Below are 20,147 nucleotides of genomic sequence, written 5' to 3' on the forward strand. Positions count from 1 at the left end.
AACATGTGAATTTGATTAAGAAAGGATTTCAGGATGGATATTCAGTAGAATATCAGAGACAAAGGAAAAGGAGGAGTACTTACACCAATTTCTAGAGGAGCTCCAATAGAGAAAGAAGAGGGGGAAAAAGATAATAATGGTAGATTTGTAGCAGTAAGGGGCTACTGTCAAAAGAGAAGAACTACTCTGGAATACATTTATATCTCACCTAAAGCTGCTACTATGGAACGTAAAAAAGTTTTTTTGAGAAACAATCAGCTTTTAGCAGAAAATATTACATATGTTTGGGACTATACTGAGTTGGCAGATTTTAAAAATTCCATACAGAGTCCTGAAAACTGAATGGGCAAATGAGATGATTTTTTTTTTTAAGCTAGGATGCCAGATCTGAACTGATTAGACATTAGGGCCTTGTTAAGTTTAATTCACAAAAAACAATTACTAGAAAATGGAAATGAATATGTTTTGGAGGTATAATTAGTTGGCAGACTTTAAAAATTCCCTACAGTGTACTCTATCAAAAATATTGGGTGAGCAAATAGGTAAGACAAATTAAATTAGTTTTTGAGCTGGGACACAGGATCTGAATTTTCTACAATAGTAAGGCCTTGTTAAGTTTAATTCTGGTGGCTGTATAAAAGCAAGTCCTAGAAAATGGAAATCAAAGTTTAAACCAATTGTATTTGAAGTAGTGAATATTTTATTAGAGACAGCAGAACTAGAAGTGGGATCTTTCGAAAAGGGAAGGAGCAAATTACATAGAAAAATGGAAATTGCAAGAACAATACATGCAGAATAATGCTTTGGAGGAGGAGTGTGGTTTAAGGGAAGGATGGAATTGAGCAATTTATGTAATGTTGGATTGTGGAGTTACACAAAAAGTACATGTGATATATAATGTTTGTAATGCGGAACATGTTAAAATAGTTTTCTGTTTTGTAAATGTATGTTTATGTCTTAATTAAGAATTCAATAAAGGTGTTAAAGGAAAACTGTTCGCTTAACAAAGAGGCTAAGAGAGCAGTCGCAATTGCAAAAAACAAGGCAGCAGAGGCACTCTACCAGCTTCTGGAAAGTGACTTTGCAGAAGACACAAAGAAACTATCAGATTGCAAATCAAAGACAGAACAATAAGATAGTCATCACCCCCCCCCCTTCAGAAATTATGCCAGCAGTAGCCTGCTCACCAGTCCACAGGACATCCAAGGTAGATGGAAGGAGTACTTCCAACAGGTTCTGAATTGATAAAAACTCCACAAAGGCTCTACAACCCTAGATACAGCCTAGAATGACAGAGGAAGAAAAGCCCACTTTAGAAGAGGTAAGAACAGCACTAAGGAAAATAAAGTCATGGAAAGCAGTAGGCTCAGATGAGACCCCTGTATGTAGATGATGTGGTATTACAAGCACACTCTGAATAAGAACTTCAGTAAATGATAGTGGGAAATAGAATGCAAAAGTGAAGGCACATGGGATGAAACAGTACAGATATGATAGTTGTAATGGTAACAAATGGAGGAAATTAGAAAAAGTTGAACATTGAGATACAAGAGAAAATAGTACAACAGTTTAACATCTTCAAGTACCTGGGAGGAGTGGTTGAGGAGAAGGGCGGCGTGAATGAGAAGGTCAAAGCTAGAATCAGAGGGGCTGCAACCAACTGGCACCGAGCGTCAGGGATTGTCTGTGACAAAAGGCAAATATGCTGAAAAGTAAGGTGTACAAAACATTGGTGCAACCAGTACTACTGTACAGTACAGAAACCTGGGCAGTGAAAGGAGAGCAGCTGAGGAAGCTAAAGATGATGGAGATGAAATGCCTGAGATGGGTGGTAGGATGCACACTCTGGGACAATTGGAGAAATGAAGACACCAGAGAAGCAGAAACACCCACAACTGCAGAGAATGTGAAAGAAACAAGGCTATGGTGGTTTGGGCACATGTGCAAGAAAGCAGAAGTAAACCTTCTGAAGAAGATTTGGATAACACAGGAAGAACACAAGAAGAAATGAGGGCATCCAGCAAATGGATGGATAGACTGTGTGAAAAAAAAGCTGCAACAGTCAGGCATAACAACCAAAAGTCTAGGAGTGTAGCACTGAAGAAAGACTATGACAGTTGATGTGATGCCCTGACCCCTCTGGAAAAACTGAAAAAAGGGGAATGATGAAGATGATAGTTTTATGCTGAGAAAACTTAATGTGTTCATATTTATTTGGCATATTTGTACGTGTGATGGGGGGAGTGGAATAGGAAAACAGGGCAACAATTTACTTTAGAAGAAATGTTGTGTTCCTCTGTTTGTTAAGAGCACACGCTCAGATGAGACCCCTGTATTTATCTAGAGGGACTTATTTTAACATATGCAGACACAGATGTGATGCATGCAATCTGTCAAATGACTGGCAAACTTTCATTGCTCATTTTATAAAATACTTTGCAAGCTATTCTAAAGACTTTAAAATGTGCTGGTTAGGAAAAATGAGTATTGCTACCAATGAATAATGAAAGTGGCTGAAAAAGAAACTGACAAGAATAAAATAATACAGTTTGTCAGTTGCTGGTGAAGTATTCCGGTACACTGCTCAAATGAGGGGTGGTAGCCATGGCTTCCCAGCTGTCATAAAATTATCAGTCTGACAGCATACATTATCAATATAAATGGAGTACACTGTCTTAAAATGAGTACTCACTTTCCATGAGGCTGTGTGACATCATATTGAGAATATCAGTGGTGGGGGGACGGAGATTGCAGGATGCTTTGGCACTACAGAGACAAAAGGGAAGAATGACAGAAGGATGGGCCTGGTCAAAAGAAGCTGCTCAGTATGCATGAATGCTTGCATAAAGAAAGAAAGTGAGGTAGTTATTTAATGCTTGGCATTGTCTGTACTTGTACAAGGTTGCTAAGGCCTGACTCTCCTTACCTGGATCCATCAGGTCTATACCCACCCTCCCATCTTTCAAAACCACTCAGAAAGACTTCCTAGCTAAAATCTGTCTCTGTTCTTGCTCAAATCCAGGATAAACTATTTCCCTAAATTTGAACAAGTATCTTTTTTCCCTTATACTTCCTTAATCTCCCTATCTAATTCACTTCCCTGACTTTCTCTCTAAATATACCATAAGCCTGTTTTTCCCCTCACTTTATATTGCAATTTCTATTTGTATTAGACTAACTTACCTTTAATTTCTTTACAAATTGTCTAAAAGTTATATAAATATTAAATGATTGTCCAATACCCTGTATCAATTTTTAATCAATGTTTTTATATTATGTCTAATCTGTTATAATTATTTAAACTGCGGATGGTTTTGTTGTATTTCTGAAGATTGTATAGTGATTATTCTTAACATGTTTTGTAGTAATTTGAAGCTTTGCTCCCCAGGCCTCTTCTGAAAATGGGCTTCTACCAGTTGGACTTTCTCGGTAATCACATGTAAATAAATAAATTAATGTATTTAAATTTCTTTTTATTTTATTTAAATAAACACATACAAATAAAATACATACAAATAAAATAAAATTAAATAAGTGGGTGGGAAGGCTTCCACCATATCCATGCAGAACGAAAGTATCTACATATCTCCTGCATCAAACTACTTAATATAAATCAACCATTGGCATACTGCAGCTCAGATGAAAATGCCCTTTAAGTGTTTCTTTGGTCACTTTTACATTCTGTAATACATTTTCTGCTTGGTAGATTGCAAATGCTATTTCTCTGTAAGAATTTGAGTGCTTAACATGAAGCCATACAACTTGCTTCCTAAACATTGTAGTTTAAAAATATAAATTATAAATGTTTTTAACAAGAATTATAACCATTACATTTTCAATATGTCAGTGTACTTGTACTCATTCACCTTAAATAAAGTATACTAAATGTTTGGGTTACGAGTAGAAAGTCAGGCCAATATGTAAACACTAATGCAGGATTACACCGACTTCCTTATACACAAAATAAACAGAAAAAAAATGCTTCATGGTTTTGTCTTTTTTAAACTGGCATTCTATACCATTGGCAAATGGTTAAGATGTTCATGAAACCACATAAGCACTGTTCCTTCCATTCTCAATCCCTTTTCCCATTTTGCACATGGGGTCAGGGTGTCACTTCAGCAGTGACAATCATCTCGTTAGTAAATCATCTCGAGCCAAGGTTTACACCATCGGGTGGCTAGCCCTGCCATGGTAGTTCATTCATACCACTCACTCATACATACACTCTCACCTACGGCCTGTTTAGAGTGTCCAATCCACCTAACTGCATGCCTTTGGAATGTGTAAGGAAACCAGAGCACCCAAAGGAAAACCACATGATCACAGGGAGGGCATGCAGACACCATACAGAAGGCACCCCAGCTGAGAATTGAACCGGAGAACCTCTTAGTGTGAGGTGACAATGCTAACTGCTTTACCACCGCTGCCACCCTAAGCACTGTATTGCTTCTTTCCTGCAAATAATTATATCAGAGGTGAAAACCCTTTTCAATTTGTAAGCTCTGCCTTTGACTGATATTAGGACAACTTATAAGTCGCGTATCATTTAGAAGCACTATGGAACAAAAGTGTAGACTCCAACATGTTAAATGTAAGTTTATAAAGACAAAAAAAGGAAGTGCACATTTTTGGGCACATAAAGCAGTTCTGAGCATCTTGTTTATATATCCTACATAATGCATCCATAGGATTACAACAGTAGCATAAGCTAACATGCTGGTAAAAGAATGATAATTAAAAGAAATTCTGAAAGTGACCCAAAACAAGTTGCATCATTTGTATTAACTATGACATGATTTTTAGTTTCTCTCTCTCTCCATTTTTTGCTGTTACACACTGATAAAGACATCTGGCAAAATAAGCACTTTGCTTGAACAACCTAAAATATTGTACTCACTTTGTTAAAGCAGTCAAGCACTGTGGCAACAGAATGAATTGAGAACAGACAGACCACTCAGCAAAACATAAGAAAGCATACTGAGCCATACTTCCCAGCTTCTTTGCTCAAGAATTCTAAACAAAACCAAAAATAATTGGGGAGAGACAAAATAAGGGATAATTTTAACTATTAAAAAAATCAGTATTAAGAATTTATAGAGCAACAGGTTTTGCATCAACATGCATGTTTTAACAATAAAAAGTATAAACTTTTAATGTCTGTCATTATTTACTGAATGCAATCCCCAGTGATTTACTAAAAAATCAAACATTGTCAAGGGACAGGCAAAACACGATCCCACATCAGTTATGTTCTGTAAAAATCTTGACAACTAAGTTGCATGTACTGGACCCACTAAATACACATGAGATGCAACACCAGGTATAGTGGGTTTGGAGAATGAGAAAAATTGTTAAGTCAAGGAAGGAAACAAGAGCTACGTCAGTTTATTTCCATATCTGAAGAATGTTTCTGTTTGAACACACGATCTGTTTACTAATATCTTTTTTCTTAAACTGAACGCAAACGGAATTATTTATTTTATTTCAGTTCCCTTTTCTCTATTTTTCTATTCAGGGTAAGTGATAACTCCACAACTATATAATTTTATATAAACTTATTTTTAAACAGTCTCTTTAACTATTATACAAAACAAAAACATAAGGCTACTCTTATAAAGCTATGCAAGTTATTTTGTAGAGATTGTATATACAAACACACCATAGTGAGTATGTACTAGAAAGCAGTATTCAAAACTTAAAGAGGAATATGTGTATTACAAGTGACAGTACATTTTGTTGCATTTTTTTCAAGGTAAAAAGCACATACTTTGGGTAAAGTGATCTGTTTATTTGTTATAGTGTAATACAAGTAGAATTTTGATTTTAAGTTCTGTAGGTTCCTTTTAAAATAATTTCTTAGTGTTTTACAATGGAATTATGCAACATTTAAAACTGTACATCTCAAAAGGGGAGACCTAAATTGATCCTAATGAACTTACTATTTTGTTGGCAAACAGTTATGCCAGCTTTTTCTTGATAAATACCTACAGATCACAGCTATTGTATACTCAGGCTACTTACTGGACTGAACACCATCATCTATAAAACAGCAGCCCCAATTCCAAAAGACTTGCTCTCAGTTAAGTAACTACTTACACTGACAGCAGGTGTTTTGGAATCTAGTCTCCATAGTAAGCCTATTTATAGATGGGGAAGACATGGCATACATCGAAGTAAGTCACTTACTCTGACAGCAGCAGTTTTGGAATCAGGGCAGACTTGCACTGAGTGCAACTCTTCTGGAATCTGTTCCAACATCTTTGCAGGTGTGAAAAATTCAGTTTTATGTTAACACAGGTGTACTACAAGCAGCTGCTACAGTAAACAGAATATATTGAAAGTACAACCAAAGTATTGATAATTTCCCCATGTTTTACTGTTCTTATCTTTGACCATAACTTGTGGAGACTGAATTATTCTTAAGCATTTCATTATAAATTAACAATATTAAAAAAATATATAAAACAGTGGTGATACTTGCCTTAGTGATGGCAGTGAAGACTTTTTCTAAAATGGCATTAGGCTGAGCTTTCTGTGGTCCACTTGATTGGATTTTAAGGCACGAAGCACATGGTTTTGCAATGAACCTGTAAAATCAGATATAGCAGTTTAGTGGTGTTACACATATGGTAAGATAATTACAAATATTTAACACTGAAAGTATTAACAATTCCCTTGAATAAGCTTAATACATGCTGTTATAAAATTATCCAAAAAGCTGGCAGATAAGAACTGCCTTGTACATCAAATCTACATATAAGCCTACAACATTTTCACAAGTACATCCTATTTCTACATTACCCAAAAATTGTAATACTATTCTTAGGGAGGCTATTCCATGCATTTTTGTCTTGTACCCTTTCTTGGTTTTATATTTGCTTTTGAAAAAAGGCTGGTTCTTAATGTTTATATTATAAATACTTAATATGTAGTTATTTGACATATGTTAACCTGGTAGATAGCTGGTCAAAGGAACTTTTCAGACATGACCCAGGCTGACAGGAATTCAGCTGCAGTGTACACATTTAAGGTTTACAAACACAAGCATATACATGCATACATACATATATTTACTGTGTAATGTAGCCTAACCAGATACTGGAAAGCACATTAGCCTGGATCGACAGCTGTAATTATATTCATGCGTGCCACTGCCTAATTCATTGGCCCACTTTCTAAACTTTGAAAGTTTACTTCACAACATAAAATCATTGAGTCTTTGTAATGCTATATAATAGCTTTTATAATTATTAGAAACTCAATTGTAAGTTGCTTTACCACTACTGAAGCACCTTCTCTTAGAACCCGATATAAGCAGCAATAGGGAATCATACTCATAATCTATTTATAATTCTATTAAGTTAATACAAAGTTTTAGTGTGGAATTTTAACAAACCTGTTTATTCCAGACTAGCTGATTGTTTTTATACAGTGCATGACACAGCGAGGCTCTAGCTGCTGCATTCCCTTACCCTACTCCCATTTCCCACCCACACCGCACTACACCTATATTTAATTTAAACTAACCACTTCCACTAATCTCTTGAATCAATCATACTCATAATTTGTTACATCATACTTAAATAGTAATAGTCTTTCATAATTTACAACACATAAAATAAAGTTCTTAAAGACGCATTACTTCTACATTCAGTTAATGTAACAGGTTATTCATCCTTACTGCTACTACTATTATAATTCTCTCTGTAGCAGCACATCTCACCTCATACCACATTCACCTAAGTAAACAGCCCCTTATAATACTATTTTCCCCTATCCAAAACAGAAAAAACTTCTACAGATTAACATTTCACCTTGAATGCACAAAACTACGAACACTGTTGCATCTGTTACCCAGACTGACACACAGACTCCCCAAACTCTGAATAGACTGCCCATACATGTCAAGCAGAGCATCTACTTGGCCCTCTTCAAAAGGAACCTTGACTATTGGATGGGAGATAGGAAAGTCACCCCAGGGATCATGTCAGTCGCCCTGCTAGACAGGGGTCCAGGGAAGCAAATATTGTGGGAAGAAATATCCAGGGAATTATTATGGCTAGGCTTGTATAGGCCCTATGGCTGATAGTCTCATACCAACCTATGAACACTGGCCAATTTTCCCATACGATAATCCCACAACAAAAGCAATCCTCATATCTCCCTGAAATACAATAAATTCATAATCTAACTCTTCAAGATCATACATAGCCTCACAAATAACCCTTAGTGTAGATATCAACCCACAAACAGGCCCCAGTACCAACCTACACTCCCAATATAGCAACCAAACTATACTACACCTCCCTTGCAAAGCATCTGACTGACCTTCTATTACTAAATTTAAATATCCGAAGTATTGTAAACAAAACCCAAAAACTCCACACAACTCTCACTTTCTACTCACCAGACACTGTTCTTATCACTGAAACCTAGATAAAATCTGAAATTAACAGTAATGAAGTCCTACCTCCAGGTTACAGTGTATACAGGGTAGACAGAAAGGGCAAGAGAGGAGGAGGTATAGCCATTGCCTTTAAAATCTCCCTTATTCTTGAAGTCCTACAACTAAGCATTCCTAGATGTGATTCTTACTAAATTACAAATCAACCCCAAAAAATACTTAAACATAATTGGTATCTATATACCTCCAGGAAATGACAACTATACTCTAGAACACACACTCATCTGGTCCACTAAATCTCTTCCACAGGAAACTATCATCATGGATGATCTCAATACAGATTGGTCTACTTGTAACCAAATCCTACAAACCACATTAACCTCCATGACATCACACAAACAACTCAAACTCCCACAAAAATTGACTAATCAACAAAAAGGCACTCCATCCTACACTGGATACTAACAAATAGCCCTTCACTCTCATTACAAGCTGGCTACCTACCAAATAGTCTTAGTGACCATCTCCCAACCTTTCTTATTAGGTAACAAATAAATCCAGCAAAACAAACACGTAGTCAGGAATAAAAGGAATTTCAACCATCTAAATCTCATATCCACCATCAAGCTCTGCAACTGTGCACCACTAAAATATCTCCCTCTAGTGGAAGCTGTAGAATATTTTAAATGCACTTTTCCTGAACATTCTGAACAAATTAGCTCCTCCAAGAACCGTCACAATAAAAGCTAATTATACCCTGTGGTTATCCAAACAAATCTGATCAGTGTTAAAACAGAGGAAAAAAACTTGGGAAGTACAGCAAAAAATAAATAAATAAAAAAGACACAAGTAAACAAACAAGCTCATCAAGAACTTAGAAATAAAGCAAAAAAATATCTAACAGGACAAGATTAATTAATATCAAGATGTTCAATTTAAACACCAAAATAATGCACAGAAGTTTTGTTCAGCTATTAATAAAATCCTGCACTCTGGAAACTCCAGCAATCCTACGCCTACAGCTTCTGACAAATTATACTCTATAGCTATGCAATTTAATAAACACTTTACCTAATCAATACTGCCTCTCACAAACAACTGCTCCACCCCACTTTCAGATATTCCCATAACAAGTACAAATAGCAACACTTTTTCCCTCCAACCTGACTCAGATATTAAAATAAACCTGAAAAAATTCAAACAAACGACCCTAGCAGCTGACAACCTACCAGCTGAATATCTTAAAACAGGAGTGGATGCCATCTCTTACCCAGTATTCATCCTGAAAAAACAATGAATCTCTGAACACCAAGTTCCAGCAATCTGGAAAATATCACACATTACACTACTACATAAATGGGGCAACAGAACTATCCAATTACAGACCAATTGCTTCACACACAAATCATGGAGTATCTACTTAATAACAACTTCCTATCCAAAACCAAATATGATTTTCAGCCCTATCACAGTAGGTTCATAGGACAAAACTAGGCTACTGGCCTGGAGGCCCTTATAAGCCCAGCCAAGAATTTTGCCCATGTTCCCACAAAGTCAGTACCTATTTCCCCTGCCCAGCAGGGACACAAGTGGGATTCCAGAGCTGTATTTTCTGTTTCCCATTCAGTCATCCAGGTTCCTCTTAAAGAGGGCTAGTGAGGTACTCTGCTTGACATGGAGAGATAGTCTATTCCACAGATGGGGGGGGTCTTTGGGATACAAATCTATCCCACAAAGTTCTATTAATGTCCCAGACCAGGTTGAGGCCTTGTGTGTTGGTTGCATGAGTGGAGCTCGACTTATGGATATGCAAAAGCTCTATCAAGGTTGGGTCTGAGATGGCCTTTTAAGCCAGACACAGGTCACCTCTTAGCAGTCTGTACAAGACTGAGTAGAGGGACAGGGCTTTTAGCCTATCTGTATAGGACAGGTGTTAGAGACCCTGGATTTTCCTGGTCAGGAACCTCTGTGGCTTCTCCGTCTGCTGCATGTGCTTGGCAAGGTACATGCTGAAGGGGGCATTGTATACGATAATGGCTTTGATAAGGGAGGAGCAGAGGGATGTTATGACCTCCTTGTTTCTAGATGAAATACCCTTACTTATCAGGTGGGCCATATAGAAAGTCTGCCATACAATGGAGGCAACGTGGTAGTCAAAAGTCAGGTTACTATCAACCTGAGTGCCCAAGTTCTTCACAACTGAGTGCATGCTTAGTACATTATTATTAATGTGATAATTAGTGTGGACACCATTTTCCCTAAATGGGATAATGATGCATTTCTTGCCATTCAGTTTAAGGCCATGCTTCTGGCACCAGTCATTAGTTTGGGTAAGGCCCTCTTGGAGAATGTTCACATCATTAGGGGAATTTAAGACAGTGCCCAGCTTGCAGTCATCTGCAAACTTGGTCAGCCGCAGACTACTGGTTTTGGGATATACTTTTCTGAGGTGCAAGCCAAACAGTAGAGGCCCCACGGCCGATCCTTAGGGTACGCTGCTCATTACAGGTCTACTACTAGAGATGGCTTATCCTGTTTTGACTGAGTAGGTTCTATCAGTGAACCAGTTAGCTCCCCATCTGGTATCATATGGGTTGATGCCAAGCTGGGAGAGTTTAGTGATTACGCCCAAGTGGAGAATAATGTTGAAGGCTTTGGCTAGGTCAAAGTGGGTGGTGTGCACCATCTTACCCTCGTCCATGGCTTTGGTGACCGTTTCAAAGAAGTCAACCAAGTTTAACACACACATTCTCCTTTTAACAAAACCAAACTGTGTGAGATCAAGTGTTTGGAGGTTGCCAATGTCTTTGTTTATAAGGTCCATGATAATGCATTCCATGGCCTTGCAGATCAGGCTAGTTAGGCTGACGGGCATATAACTGCCTGGGTCAGTGGATGCTCCACCTTTGTGTAGAGGGATGACAGTGGCTGACCTCCATTTGGCTGGGACAAAGCTGGTGCTCAGGCTATGGCTGAATAGGGTGCCTAATGGTGCTGAGAGGTCATGCCTGAGTTTATGTAGGACACAGACAGGGATGTTTTCGGGTCCTATGGAGGCTGTATCTTTTTCTTTTGAGAGGGTATTAAAGACCTGCTCCCTGCTGATGAGAGGAGGGGGGAAGGTCCTGGGGATGTCCTGGTTTACTGATAGGGGACAGGGGGGTGAAGTTTTCACTGAACCTGTCTGCCTGCAGGTTGGCTATATCTACGGCATTTGTGTATGTGGTGTTCTTCACCACCAGTTCAGAGCAGATCTGGGTGTTACCTTTGAAACTGCAGACGTATGGGAAGAAAGCCTTGTGACTGTCCTTAGTGGATGTGGCCAATTTGAACTCAAAGTTAGCTTTAGAGGATTTTACCAGTGATCTTATTTGCTTGTTCAGACAAAGGAGAGATTGCTTCCAACTTGGCATCTGCTCCTCTTGGTTCTGGACAGCAATTTTTTTCCTGTTTATTATGGAGTATGTTTATTGCTGCTGTCCAGCAGAAAGGTTTACTCTTCCTTGAGGAAGATGATTTGGTCATGTCAGATATTGGTGAGTCCATGCAGTTATGTAGGTGCTCATATAGTTTTTTGGTGTAGGCTTGGACATTAGTGCTACTTCCAATGGAAGGGACAGTGACTGTGAAGCTGCTTATACCTCCTCTCAGGAGGTTGAAGTCAGCTTTGGAAAAGTTTCTTTGTTTGATCCTGGCAAGGGGAGGTCAGGGGAGATTCTGATTTTGAAAGTGATCGTATTATGGTCAGAATTACCAAGGAGGATGACACTGTAGGGATGCTACAATAGCTACTCATGTTGTTCAGTACCAGGTCTAGGATATTTTCACCTGCCATGGGGGTGTCAACCAGCTAATCCAGTGCATTGGTGTTGATGAAGTCTAGGAATCTCTGGGTGTTTGGGTAGTTAAAGTCAGCCATGTTCAGGGTAGAGGGTTGAATCTTGATGGATTCAAGTAAATCCAGATAAGTGGCGTGGATGTCCTGAGTCATGGTTAGGGTCTGTAGCCAACTATGATTTGAATAGGTGTTTTGTCAACAGTTAACTGTACCTGGAGTGTCTCCTGTGCATTATACTGTCTGACCAGCCTGAAGGTGTGTACGTCTTTGATAAATATTAAAACTCCTCCTCCTTTGGCTTTGCAGCCCTCCATTTGGGGTCTGAAAGTATGGTAGGATGAGTAACCTGATAAGACTGGAGTGCTTTTTGCAACTTTGAACCAGGTTTCAGTGACTGCACAATGTCAGCATTTTCCAGGGTGAGGAATGCTTGCAATGGGTGCAGTTTCACGTTACGACTCTCAGCGTTTAGCAGCATGACCTTTAAATTTCATTTAGAAAACTTTTTCATGTTGGTAATGTTGTCCTCATGACTTTGCCTAAAAAAGGCAGTGTGGGGGAGGCAAGTGCCTTTGCCAGAAGCCTGAAGTCTAGGGGAGACGGATGATGGTCATCTCTGGCACAGCATCGGGGTCTGTCAATCATACCCTCCCAGGCTGTCAGGTACTGGATCCGCTTGGAATGACACAAGAAACTAAGCCAGTTGTTAAAGTCAATCATTTTCTGTTTGTACTGAGGCATCATTCTGGGTGACGGCAGGATGCTGCTTAAGGCTAGGGACATACCTACCAGGGACATATTCAGCAAGCTCATTCATGTCTCTCTCCATATAGTCCAGAGAGGTATGTCTTAAGTCATTCACACCAACATGGACTATAACAGAGTCATAAGAGTTCCTGTGGTTAAGAGACATGAGTGTGTATGTGATATGGCAGATTCTACCACCTGACAAGCAACTTACCGTGACTTTCTCCTTGTCTTGCCTAGTGAGGGGCACATCTGTGTGTCTCACGATAGTCTCCTATGACTAGTATGTTGGGCTTGTGGCTGGGCCTTATAAGCTGCGAGACACTTGTGTGGTGCTTGGTGGTGTGGGTTCTGATGTGCATGTGTGCTTTTGCCTCAGAGGTCTCTTTTGTTTAGGTATGTTTTTGTTGAGAATCTCCACATATGTAGGAGGGTGTTGTACAGGTGTGGGTAGTGTTAGAGATGTGGTTTTGTAGTGTTTGTGCAGACAACCTCCTCAGTGCCAGATGCACTGGCTTGTGATTGAGACAGCACGGATTCTAGGTTCTTAATGTAATTGCATCTCTCACATATTGTGTTCCTAGGAGTAATAGTAGAGGGTTGTCTGTATACATGAGGCAGCTGCTAAACTGTCTCAGGATGCCCATATCAACCAGTACTACTTCTACCCTAATGTCTTTTACTAATATCATTAATCAACACAGAAATAATGGTAAAATGGTATCCTCTATCTTTCTAGACCCATCAAAAATGTTTGACACAGTCTCTCACAGTGAACATATAAAGGTACTCACAACTTGATCTTGGTTATTCTGCACTTACCTGGTTCAATCACTATTTACCAAAATACGCTTAATAGCTCCTCAAAGAATAAGAAAACACTTCACCAACAACGAAAATAGCAACCCAGACTGAAAAATAAGTATCTTTTATTATAACTTCTGATTCGCACGGGGCCGCATTACTAGTTAGCATGGCAGAGTCTCATTCGTTATCGGAATTAACCAGACAAATCGCTCCACCAACTAAGAACGGCCATGCACCACCACCCACAGAATCGAGAAAGAGCTATCAATCTGTCAATCCTTTCCGTGTGAATCAGAAGTTATAATAAAAGATACTTATTTTTTCAGTCTGGGTTGCTATTTTCGTTGTTGGTGAAGTGTTTTCTTATTCAATCACTATTTAACCAGGTGCCAGCAGGCAGTAAAATGGTAACAGGATACATATGCCCTACTACCCATTAATCTAGGTGTCCCCCAAGGCTCCATTCTAGGTCCGCTACTATTCACGCTTTTCACCAATAATTTGAACACTGCGACTCTGCATGCCTCCCTTGTCCAATCATGCAGACAACTCCACATCAATATGTGCTGCACCAAAATGGCAACATCTACAACAAATAACACAACAGTCTTTCTCTGCAGTAGAAACTTGGCTATCAGTGGCCCAACTCATCCTACACATTAACAAGACCAAACTCATGCTTTTCCAATCAGAGTTCAAGATCCACACACACGCAGTTTATCCTCACACCTACAAATAATACAACCATTACTCCTGTATCCCAAACCAAACTTCTAGGTGTTACTATTGACAATGCCATGAAATCTGACCTACAAATAGCCCAAATAGTAAAAAAGTTTATAAAAAACTTGCCACACTCTATAGAAATAAGCAGCATCTAACCAATAGCACAAAGGCCGCTATGGCAAGAAACCATCTGATCTCAGCACTTCTTTATGCCTCACCTATTCTCACAAACATAAAAAATATTACTTAGCAAAGTTGGATACTTGCGATAAAAAAACATGCCAAATTTGAAACAGACCACAACTAGAATGGGCGTACCTTCGTTGAAGGTTGTGCGTCAGGGCTGGTAACTCGGCACGTAAAAATCAACTACCAATCATTATCATTGTTTAGCACTCGAAGAAAGTAACTGCCTAGAACTACCTAATCTCTTAACACACATCCAACTTACTATGGCCCGTATACTTCTCAACCAACCAGATAAACCCCCTGCCCTACAAAACCTTCTACTTCCTTAAAGTAATAAATGATCTTTACGCTCAACAAATAATCTTTCAAGGCTTAAACAAAGCCAACAACTCTGCAGGAGATTCCCTTTATTCTACATGTATAGCAAAAACTCAGAATTCACTGCCTACAGATATATGGTCCATTACAAACACCTTCCAGTTTAAAAAAAAACATTAAAATTCAAATCCCAATTATTGAACTCAAAGTTGTGCACGTGTACTAGCCCTAGGCAGGCTTCACTAAATTCTTACTCAGTCCCCGCCATCCCAGTCTTATTAACCTTATTATATCCTTACCTGCACAGTAACTTCACACTCCCCAACTATAATTTTCAAGGTAAAACTGACCTACAAACTTACTTTTGGAAATGAAGCATATTCTCTTTGGTTTCCCTTGGAACAAAATGCCTACAAATGCATAAATTACATGTTAAAGATATAATCACTATGTGTTTGCAATTGAATGTATAAAAACTTTGTGTCAATATGTGTAAAATGTAATCATGTGAAACCTTCCTGTATATATTGCGTGTATCTGTGTATGTCTATCTTTTGTAATATTTCTGTATTTATACAAAACTTTCTTGTTGTTTATGTTTCTCCCAGGGCCTCTATTGAAAAAGAACATCTGTCCAGTTGGAATTTCCTCATAAACAAATGTAATATGAATAAAATAAATAAATATATGTAGTATATGGACCTTCATATCAAATCCAAAGCAAAACTAAGCAGCAATTACGACTTTATCACATGTGAAAAAGGATGCAAGTTTGAGTTTTTTTATTGTTTAAAATTCGAAAACAGGAACAAATAGAATAGTTTTAGTAAAACCTATTTGCTACAGTGCAACAATGTTTATTATACACTAAGAGTTCCTTTGCACTCCAAAACATGGACACTGATCGAACAAGTCCAACCAGCATGCCTATTGTAAATCGAGCATATACCAAAAAAAAAAAAGTCACAGTGGCAAAGTACCATTGAGCAGATAGACTTTCTGTTGTATATGCCATTGGATATTGCAAAATACCTGAAAATCAATTTCAGCACTGTCCTTATTAAAATCTTGATTTTTTTTTTTTTACTGAAAAACAGCAATGAAGACTCTTCTCTCAGTTGCTTCTCTGCACTGTACTGATATAGCATGTAAGATTAGGAATTCCAGTCCCATACACATACTCAGTACATCAGCCTACAGAAAACAATACAGAAGAAGACTGAAGTGCCATTATACAAAGACATGATTTAAGAAAGGTAAACAATTTCTTTAATAATGTCATTTGTATTAAAGCAATAACTCAGTCCTGCATGTGGGTTTATTAGGATTTACCCATGGCTGGCTTCACCCTAGTTATTAAACCAAACCAACCGTGGGTAAATCCTGATATACCCACACCAAGTTGTAAATTATTGCTTAAACAAGGACCGCCTGGTAGATGAGACAAAAAGAATAATGAAGTCAAAGTACAATTAATAAAGGAAAGAAGAAAAATAATGAATATAATTAAAGTAGCAAGAGGTGATAAAGAAACACTCATAAAAGAAAGCAGACTCAAAAGGGAAGCATACCATTCCTAATCCCTCCTCCATCAAAATGGAAACAGCAGCAAGAAAAGAAAGGTGAGAACATGACAGTATATCACAGCAGACCCAGTTTAAATTTGTGAATTTGATGGGCAATATGGAATATTATATCCTGATACCCAAGTAGAATTTCAAAAGTGCAGCACAGAGAAAGGGCAATACACAAGAAAAGAACTTAGGAATATGAGAAAAGTGGGGTAAACATTAAAAGTACTTACACTGGCACAAGTTAGTAAGGAGAATAGTTATATTCTACTGTAGTTCCTCTTAACTTCACAAAGATCCTTAAATGTTTCTATCATACTCTCAGTCTCCACTTTTTCAGGGTATACACATATGAAGTTCCTGCTGAATGTGAATATATCTTGTGGTGTAAGCCATGTAACACTATTGCCTTCCCTGTACAATATCAAGTCTATTAATGTCTGTGCAAAACAATTATCTTCATAGTGGTATACTGTTCACCATTGTGAACTGTATAATCAAAATATAACTTTTCTGCTAATAATACCATTCCAGGTGCATCTAAAAATAATTTCAGATGTTTTACTGCATTCCCACAGCAGCTGCCTACCCTACCTAATTGTTTTTAAATGAGATTCACATACATCTTGTATGAGAACTCTCATTTATTAAAAACTATTTTCTTTTACAAGTACAATTTAAACATTTTTTTTAAATCACCCCAAATGCAGAAGTCTTTCCAACACACCTCTCACTGTCTTGCCTTAATTAGAACCCCAAGGAACATGTAATTATACCATTTAGTAAGTAGCTGCTAAGAGCTTTAATTATAATCCAACAATTGTAGTGTAATTCAGTAATTGACAATGTGTTAAATTAAGTCTGTCAAAGAATTATTTAGTAGTTTTTATTCATGTATTTGCCAAACTGCTAATTTAACAACCTGCTCTATAAATGTTGCCCTTTTCAGCCTTAAATAGTCAATAATTCTGTTCCACGGATGTACTCCAAGTCTGTTATCATACCAACCGAAACAGTTTCCAGTTCTCTGAAGCAGTGTAACATCAGCCTTTCTCCAGTCCGCTGGTACTACTATATCTTATTATGATTTGTTAACTACAAAGGTCATAGCAATATTTCTCTGCTCATTTATTTCAGTGTTTTGTGTTAAATCCTACCAGGCCTCACTGATTTATTTCCCTAGGTTATGTTCACTCAGGACCTATACTTGAATGAATCAAATGCAATGAAGTCCTCCTATCAAAATACTTAAGTTGCTTTCTTCTCCTGTTTCTAGAATGATTCCTGTTAAGCCTTTTTTAAGTTGTGCTGCTTTCTTAAAGCTCTTTTGTTTACCTATAACCAGTACATGCCTCCATTTCTTTCAGGCATTCCCTTAGCTGCAGTCCTCACTTCTGCAGTTACATTTTGAAAATGTTCTTTACTCTGGCTCACACTGCTCTCTGTGAGGAATGGTAGGATACACTGCCACCAAATGTGAAGAAAAGTTCCAAGCTGGCACCAGAAGGATGGCCTCAAGTCAGACAACTGGCATCTAGCAGGTAAAAGTTTTTTTTTTTTTTTTTTTTTTTTAAAGAGTTTAAAGTAATAATCAACTGAAAATACAAACTGTCCCCAAGAGTGTAAGAACTGAGCACTGCTGTTCTTGGTTTGGATTTCAACAGCCAGCCCCAAATTAAACTGCATGCAGGCCACCTTAAGATTTGAGTCCATGACCTAGCACCCCTTGTCTCTTTCTTACTGCTCCTTCTCTGTGAATCAGTGCTTCCAGTTCCTATTACCAATGAGAATTGCCTTTAACACATTATTTTTTCTCCAACACCCACCCACATATACATACAGAAAACTCCCAAGTAAGGATCTTGATTAAACCAAAAATGAAATCATACAATTAATACTTTCACTGACAGTAAGCACAATCTAGCTAAGTGACGACAGGATCCACAACATAACCTACAGTGTTAAATAACTCTCCTCTCAAATAATAAATAGTAACAATGCTTACATGAAAAGACCAGCCACAAGACCATAAAAAGTGAATACACTTTACTTAACCAATAAGGCAAACAGTGCATTCGCATGTAAAATATAGAGAGAGATGATAACTGCACACAGGTTTATTTATCTATCTTCAAAGGGCATGTTCTTTAAATATTCTTGTTTAACTAACATTCTAACTACCTGCTACTTGGAGAGTACTGAACTGTTAATAATAGAAGCTCTTACAAGATAACCAGTCCCAGATATGTAGGCACTATAATTAAACAGTCCTTTGCCCTAGAAAACATTACACCAGACTACAATAGAAGGAAAAGCTATTCCACTTCCTTTTCATCAGCAAGACAAACTAAACCAATTTTAAGATGTAAGCTTCTCGGGAACAACACATTTACATACTAAGGAGTGTCTGTTATAATGACACAGGGGAAAAAGTCTAGAAAGAAGTTTCATATACCTAAACTGATAACATGAAAGTAGGAATTCTGTGTGTTGATAAAATGATGAAATAGCAGGTACTGTACAAAACACAACACTGCTACAATTGATACACTGATTAAAGTATAAATGCTAGAAATAAAAGTCGCTTAAGACGTGAATGAGGAAGAGACAGAAAAAGAAACATGAGAGATGGTTAGGAGACGAAAAAAATAAGGGCTTTAGATGGATAAAAAGAAATAAGAAATACTGATCTCCAATAATGCAGTGAGAGTAGCCTGAACGTAAGCCAAAATGACAGTACACTTAAAAGCACTCATTGCACAGGAAGAAAAAAAGGAGAGAAATGCTGTACTGGTCAACTAACAAAAAACAGCAAGACACAGGAACACAGATGTGATGTGATGTAATAACTTTTACTGGGCCAACAGAAGTTTTTCAGTTACTCAGGCTTTCAAGTTGGCATGAGGCCTTAATCAGGAGATATTAAGTTACTGATGCTAGACACAGTGCTGAAATATCCACTTTTGCCTAGTAAGGCAAGTGCATCATGTATTTCCAACTGGCTAAAAAAAAAGAAAAGTTGAAAAAATGCTAGTGTGGGAAAAATGCAGCTCAGACTAGACCTCAAATTCAACGACTTTGTGTGTGCATGTGTGCATGCGTGCGCGCGTGTGTGTGTGTGTGTGTGTGTGTGTGTGTGTGTGTGTGTGTGTGTGTGTGTGTGTGTGTGTTTGAGAGAGAGCGAGAAACAAACAGAGACTGAAATTGTACAATACATAGTGTCATGCCATGCTTTAAAAAAAACTTTGGCATGTCACAGTAGAGTTCATTTAGCAGAGAAGATAGTCAGAGACTGCTCTGACATTTAACTAGACAACAAATCTCAAAACAAAGGATGTGTAGGGAGATTAAATACAGAGAAGGAAAACAAAAAACTATACTTTGTAAGTTGTTAGCCTGAGGAAAACAAGAAATTATAATTTGTAAGTTGTTAGTCTGTCCAAACAAGCAATATTTGTGAGATAGACGCTTTGGTTAATAGAAAATATGAATTAGCAATAATGTTCAGTTCACAGTGATGAGAAAGGCAGGGACTACCAAAAGA

The 20,147-nt window shown here is 37.8% G+C and overlaps 1 protein-coding gene across 2 annotated transcripts in view; it reads right to left on the bottom strand.

The window, feature by feature from the left end:
• The window catches only part of CERS6 (ceramide synthase 6), a 1,480,586-nt gene that overhangs the window by 1,067,423 nt on the left and 393,016 nt on the right, over positions 1-20,147 (bottom strand). For both annotated transcript variants that reach the window (XM_044075592.1, XM_044075593.1), the window contains exon 2: positions 6,485-6,590. In XM_044075592.1, coding sequence (XP_043931527.1) covers positions 6,485-6,590 — 106 coding nt within the window. The remainder of the gene's footprint in view (positions 1-6,484; positions 6,591-20,147) is intronic.

Source organism: Protopterus annectens, chromosome 6.part1, assembly GCF_019279795.1.
Source record: "Protopterus annectens isolate FY-2018-M chromosome 6.part1, PAN1.0, whole genome shotgun sequence".
In the NCBI taxonomy this organism is placed as follows: Eukaryota; Metazoa; Chordata; order Ceratodontiformes; family Protopteridae; genus Protopterus; species Protopterus annectens.